We start from the raw sequence: 7,053 nt of genomic DNA on the forward strand, positions 1-7,053 counted from the left end.
TGGTTAGAGTAATTAAATAGGATGCATGCATATATATATATATATATATATATATATATATATATATATATATATATATATAGAGAGAGAGAGAGAGAGAGAGACAGACAGACAGAGAGGGAGGGGGGGGGGGGGGGGAGAGAGAGAGTATGGCTATGGGTACATCGGGGCCATTGTCCCGACAAGTTGATGCATATTAGTGCTCTTAGAGGCTTACAGACTATCTGTTAGTGTAAAGGTATTTTGTTTGGCCCTGCCGGCTTCTGACTAGTTGCTTTTCTTGGTTGTGGCCTTGTCGGCCCTAGTTATGCATATATGTGTTGCTGGGCCTTTTCTGCTTGCAGGTTGTCATGATATACTTCTTATAATTGTTATTTCGCGGCCTTATCGGCCTATGATTCATGTTACAGAGTTCAGATATCACAGTTGGTTCGCTCGGCCCTTCCGGTGCCGGGTGCCAGCCACACCCCCAAGGTTGGGGTGTGACAGATCAGGCATGCTTGGCTCACTAATATATTGCTGGAAATTAGCATTTCCGGGTTCTAATTCATTACTCGTCCCATTTTCAATGTCTGCATCAGACATGATTTTGCTACCTGGATTTGTTGTTACATAGGGCACATTGAGGTCCAAGTCATAGGGCACATTAAGGTCCAAGTCATAGCCATAATCCATACTATAGGAATTTAAATAAGCATCATAATTTTCTCTATTATTTGAATCACTTCCTTCAATATCATTCGCATGTGATGTCGTGATAATATTAATTGAATCAGACATGCTTGGTTCACCAATATATTGCAGGAAATTAGCATTTCCTGCGCCTAATTCATTACTCGACGCATTTTCAATGTCTGTGTCAGACATTATTGCGCTACCTGAATTTGTTGTTACATAGGGCACATTGAGGTCTAAGTCATAAGGCACATTGAGGTCCATGTCATAGTCGTTTTGAGTATGATGATCCCTACTGATAAACGTCAGCTCTGGCCTAGAACTAGTGCTCCCAATAGTTGGGCCTTATAGTCCTTGTGAATCCAGGATTCCAAATAATGATCCATGTTGTTGTTGTGTCCCACCAACAACATTATTTTGGACCGACAAAAATGTGTTACTGAATGAGCTGCCAATGTTAGGGTTGTGGGGTTGAACCGAAAGTTGAGGACGATAGAATTGCTTATGAGTTGAACTCTCTCCTCTAACACAAATATTATTGGCATTAACTTGTGAAATTGGAAACTTTGGGCTACCTTGGGTTTGATCTGGGTTAGGTTGCTGTTGTTGCAGATTTGAAACATTTGTTTGAAGACGGGGCGTTGTCCCAAAATTTTTAAAGCTACATCTTTGTTGAGAACCACTTGAGAATCCTTGACCTGATGGGTGACAAATAAGCTTCCGCTCTTTTGGAGCTCTCCAGTTGTTGTTACGACATTTCTGAGAGATGTTAGAAGAAGAGAATTAAAGGAGAGTTGGACCATGGAGATGTAATTTATCATTTGAACTCATTGTGATTTTGGGTGTTTGAAAGGACTGAAGTCCTTTTTAATAGAAAATATCTTTGGTGTTTGGTAATTGGTGAACGATGAATTTTTTTAAAACAATATGAACAACTAAAAAAATTTAAGGATGTACCTGAAGATGGCTTGCAACTTGCATCTTGGTAAGACTAGACACTTTCATCACCTTAAGAATATCTTTTGGAAAACATCCTACATGTTTCATAAGAATATAACTTTAATTTAATCGCTACAATAATAGTCCTCGATCAAGCTACGGTATATGCAAGTACAATAATTACTATGCTTTAATCTCAAACAAGTTGAGATTGGCTATATATATATGATGTATCATTTACCACATTGCTCCATATAAATGTTCAATTATAGAGAAAATTAATTAACTGTGAAATAAACTTACTCCCTTCACCAAGTTGTTGCATAACTTCCATGAATTTAGTATGAAGATCTATAGTCCATTCTATGCAGACCATTTGTCCAACGGCATTATTAGCACTGCTCTGGCTCTCTCCTCATTAGTCTCTTTTGTGTTTTTTTCTACCTCTCTTCCTCCTTAACTTGTATTTTACATTCGATACGATATTTTTTTCAGCCTCATGAGTATTATTGCTATGTTCCTCAGTATTAGGCACATTCTTCTCTGCGGCTTGTTCTTCATCTCCAACAATACTATTGTTACCAATATCATCAGGATCACTAATAACATTCACCTGCTCTCCTTTTTCTTCTAATCCTTCTCTCATTTTTTTCTTTTGATTTGTTTTCCACAATACAAATTGCCATAAGTATTTCACAATTTCCTCGTGAATTGGCTTTTCAGGTAATGGTAAGCACCGGCATTCAAAGCCTTCTTTGCCAAGAATGAATTGTGTTCATCACATACAACTGCATTATTTCGGCAAGCCATTAGAATTGAATTATACTAATGTAAATATTACGTGAATAGTTAATTTCATGTATATTTACTTAATTTTATCTGTTATAACAATATTATTGTTACAAAACAACCTTTTATCATTCACTATAGCAAAATAGGATTAGCAACGAATATCTTAGGTCATTGAACAAAAATATCGGTCACTAATTCTATTTAACGACAAATTATTAAAAAATTATGTTAGCTCCGCGCTACTTAGTGGAAGATTCCGTATAGCAAATTCTTTTTTTCTTATATTGTATTTATTTAAAATAACCACTAAAATAATAAAGTAATAAATGATAAACCTATATACCCTCTTTGAGAAGACTGAATCATTTGTTCATTACATGCAATTTCATCATTATTTTTGAAAACCTAGCCATTAGAATTAAATTATTGTAACCATTATGTTGAAGATTAATTTCACATATGTTTACTGAATTTTATCTATTAAAATAGTAAGATGTTAGAAAACAATCGTTTATCATATCACTACAAAAAAGGATTAGCAACGGTAGATGTAATAAGTCGAAGAGTACTAGTATAAATACTCACAGAGTGAGATGATGTCCAATGCCACAGCTTGATCCAAAAGCTTAAAGGAAAGCGGATCACATGAATTGGCATTGATTATCATCACATCAATTTTTTTCTTTCCTTTAGAAAGCATTGACATTGCTATTGAAGTCATATCAACCGTCGTAACTATATCAATGCACTTTAAAAAATCAGTGAATAACAAGGAAAGAATATATATTATACTCAAAATTATCATGAGGATCTGATTATTTCTCGTACAAATTCAATTATGAATTTTCATGTTATGCTGCTACACTTTATTTTATGCAATTATATATATCAATCAACTTTATTTTATGCAATTATATATATCAATCAACTTATTATATTATAATCAATGTGTGCAATCTTAGATAGCTTCACATAACAAGCTATTGATTTTTCGGTATAAATAATATGATTAAATACACACACACTCTTATACATATATATATATAGACACACACATATATATGTAGTGCAGAATCATATAGGAATATATTAGTTAAATCAATGAATTCAAATGACATGGACAAGAGATGCTAGACACATATTATTTGAGATAATCTTATTTCATGAATATGCTTAAGAAAATTTAGAAAAGAGCTAGTAACAGATTTATCTCAACAAATTTTAGTTATTCTAATATGAGTTATCTATTGTCCTAACAATAATCTTTAAAGCCTTGACATCAATAATATTAATAATTCAATTGAATATGGAGATATTAATAGATAATTTTATGAAATCCGCGTATCATTACATATCTCAAATATATTATATCATTGTTTAATGGCATAATACATAAACAGACCCTCAAACTTGGTCTCAGCTGGCAAGTATGCCTTCCAACTTTGGGTATGCACAAGTAGGCTCCTCAACTTGTATAAAGTTGAACACGTAAACACAAATTCTGATGTGGCACTGACGTGTCACATGAATATTGGAGGTGTCTAGATGATCATTTTATAAGTTGGAGTGTTCAACTGACAAAGTAGAGATAAGTTGAGGTGTCTACTTGTGCACACGCAAAGTTGGAGAGATACTTGCTAGCTAAGGCCAAGTTTGAGAGCTTGTTTATGTATTATGTCTTGTTTGACTGAATTCAAGAATCTTAAGTATGAAAATAAAAGTAAAAATAATTATAAAATAATAAAATCGGCATTAGAGTCATTAATCTTTATAGAATACTGAGCCGAAAATCGACTTAATACACATTCTAGAAAAAGGTATTACCTAAATAATGTGGTTTAAGGATTACAATGAAGGTGTATTTTCTATCTTAGTATCTAAAATGAAATGCAAAATCATTATTTAGGCATTGACTTTGAGTTTGAAAGTTCCCAAAGCGGAAAAGAATTAAAAGGCCCTTCCCCTTTCTTTCAGATTTTACTATATATGTTTTTTTTATCATGCTATGCATATTAAATTTTATTTCCTACTCTTAATTAATTACTTATGTTATTATTTAAAAAGTTACTTATTGCATGGTACAGACAAAAGTAGCTAGCAAAGCAACTCAAGTCAAAACTGTTAACACACCTTGGACAGGACACAATCAATGAATATAACAAAGTAATTGAAAAACAAAAAGAAAAAGGCATAAAAATACATCTTAATTATACCGATATTATCGATTACACACCTTTATTTTCCAGGGTAAATTAAGTAAGAAAATCGCTATTTTAAGATAATTTTCGTGTAAGATAATTGTAGCATTTACTTCTTTTTTTTCAAATATTTTGAAAATTGCCTAGTGTCCTTTCAAATTAAAATAGAGGAGTTACTGAATGACCATTAAGGTTGAACCAAAATGAAAAATAATATTTGATAAGCAATCAATAAAGTAGATCCTACCATATTTCTTTCAAATTAAGAACTTTTAAAAAGATAGATTCAGGGCGTGTGAGTGGTCAAAGGGATGAATTAATAGGTTTATATTAAAAATAAAATCAATAATAACTCTTTAAATATGCAAGTTTTTTTTTGTTGAATTACTAAGAGAAAAAGACACCATGAAATTAAGAGGACAATTTTTAACTAAATAAATAAAATAGAAGAAAAATGTTTTTTTCATGAAAATTAGGTTTCCCTTTTTTTTTTGTCTACATCTAATAAAAGATAAAAAAGATATCTCCAGGTCAATACTAATGATAGCCAGATTGGTTCTTATCAGATCCTTCTCTTTCTCTTCTCTCTCGTTACCCTACTCTTGTGCCGCCGCCATCCAAGCGAATTTTTTTCTTCTAAAATGAAAGATAGATCTGTAAAAACAAATATCTACACCTTCAAAAATTATTTTTGAGAGAATTAATTAATTTTGTCCTCCAACTCAGGGTTACTCTAGGCAAAATGGCAAAGAACAATTTCCCCTTTTTCTACCAAAAGGTAAGTGCAAAACACATATATAAGTTGATTGAATAATTAAAATTAACACAGAACTATATCCCTTAGGGAACATCCCTAAAACTGGAACAACACAGAGATTAACATAAATCTATCAATCCCCTTTGAATAATCATACACACCTTTATGGAGAAGCTAATTGAGTGTGTACATGCTTATAGCAAGAACCAAAAATAGAAAGTCGAATTTGATTCTTTATAACAAAAAAAAAAAAAAGTCATGTATTAACTTGTACAACAACATAAACAAGCATAGAAATAGTGTTATGACAACAAGAAAAAGAAATTCAAGATTTACAAGAAAAATTCTAAAAAGAGATTGATGTTGAAATCACAAATGAAATAACAAGCATCACATCTGTTAAATCTCATATAAAAATACACACAGAATTTAATTATATCAGAAAAATAAAGATCATAAGTTCTATATATATACATATATTTAGAGATGTCACCGTTTTTACCTTTATATGCATGACTTTAGCAAATCAACCATCTCATTAACAAACTCTTTGTCATGATCAACTAGCATCACACGAACTTCTTCTTTCATACCATAAGAAGGAGCCGCCATTGATTATCTATTTCTTCAGTGTTAGTTTGAGAATTTTCTTCGTCATAGATAACGAGGAGATACAAGAATTAAATAATGTAACAGAAAGGCTGAATATATCAGTGAAATACTTACTTTTCGGTAGTTTTTTTTTATTGAAGCTTTAGTGTGATGTTCTCTTTCCCTTTGAAGGCTATTTATATAGGCTAGTGAGCATGTTGAGTGTTGACAATATACATATAATTTTTATTAGCCCTATTTTTTTTTTATTGAGTCAAGACAGGGTTACACTTTTGTCTTTTTTCTTCTTTTCGTTTTAGGGATTTATTATGGAGGGCAATCTTTTTGATCAATTATTTTTTAGTTTTTAGTTACTTAAACGTATTTTTCAAGAAAACGTTTTCAATTATAAGGAAAATGACTTCTATCACTTATGTATGACAACCTACTCAGTCGTTTTATGCTTTTTGACTCTTTTTCCCCAAATTACCCCTCTCGTAGCTTCATCTTGATATTAATGACTTGCTGGGATGAGTAGCGTAATTCCCGAGGCAATTGGGTGAGTTTTGGAGTAGTTTTAGCAAATTTGAAAGTCCTTACGTTAAGAAAATAAGGAAGTTTGACCAGAGTCAATATCGGGGGTAAATGGGTCCATATCGTCGTCGATTCCATTGGGCCCGAACATGATTTATGACTTAGTAGGGTAGTTGGTTCGGGTCCCGAGAGGCTCGGGCATGATTTGGGATTTTTTTTTTAAACTAGTGAAAGTTAAAGTTAAGAGTTGACCATGGTCAACATTGGGTCAAGACGATCTCTTTTCGATGCTTTGAGTGTGCGAGCGGTTCGTAGCATGTTTTATGATTGAAATGCATATTTAGTTTGGGTCTAGGAGGTCACGGATGAGTTTCGTCGATTCCAAATTCAGAGAATTTCACATTTTTCCAGAGTTTAGTTGCTGATTTTCTTCAATGCGTTCGCAGGGATGTGGTCGCATTCGCAATGCTTTGACCAGGGTGTTCATCGCGTCAGCGAGACCCTTGTCCCATTCGTGTAGGAGGGCTCGGGGGTGGACCGGGTTAAGGCCACTCATCGTGATGGGCC

The 7,053-nt window shown here is 33.0% G+C and overlaps 1 protein-coding gene across 2 annotated transcripts; it reads right to left on the reverse strand.

The window, feature by feature from the left end:
* Positions 1 to 720: 720 nt before the first annotated feature.
* On the reverse strand, positions 721 to 6,555 carry LOC132605223 (two-component response regulator ORR26-like). Of its 2 annotated transcripts, none has more exons than XM_060318440.1 (4): positions 5,864 to 6,555; positions 1,918 to 2,402; positions 1,633 to 1,709; positions 721 to 1,434 (listed from the first exon to the last, which is right to left on the reverse strand). In XM_060318440.1, the coding sequence occupies exons 2-4, from the start codon at positions 1,988 to 1,990 to the stop codon at positions 1,021 to 1,023; spliced, it is 564 nt and encodes a 187-aa protein (XP_060174423.1). In that variant the 5' UTR covers positions 1,991 to 2,402; positions 5,864 to 6,555; the 3' UTR covers positions 721 to 1,020. The 2 variants fall into 2 exon arrangements, with proteins under 2 accessions (XP_060174423.1, XP_060174422.1); XM_060318439.1 differs by lacking the exon at positions 5,864 to 6,555 and adding an exon at positions 2,992 to 3,132.
* Positions 6,556 to 7,053: the final 498 nt, after the last annotated feature.

The sequence above is a fragment of the Lycium barbarum genome, chromosome 8 (genome assembly GCF_019175385.1).
Source record: "Lycium barbarum isolate Lr01 chromosome 8, ASM1917538v2, whole genome shotgun sequence".
Taxonomy (NCBI): domain Eukaryota; kingdom Viridiplantae; phylum Streptophyta; class Magnoliopsida; order Solanales; family Solanaceae; genus Lycium; species Lycium barbarum.

What these genes read in the sequence shown, in the direction of transcription:
- LOC132605223 (XM_060318440.1), bottom strand. Translation starts at nt 1,990, where the DNA reads ATGGTCTGCATAGAATGGACTATAGATCTTCATACTAAATTCATGGAA. An exon ending in GCAACAACTTGGTGAAGGGA is followed by an intron (nt 1,710 to 1,917) that starts GTAAGTTTATTT and finishes TGAAACATGTAG; the next exon opens with GATGTTTTCCAAAAGATATT. An exon ending in AAGTTGCAAGCCATCTTCAG is followed by an intron (nt 1,435 to 1,632) that starts GTACATCCTTAA and finishes AACATCTCTCAG; the next exon opens with AAATGTCGTAACAACAACTG.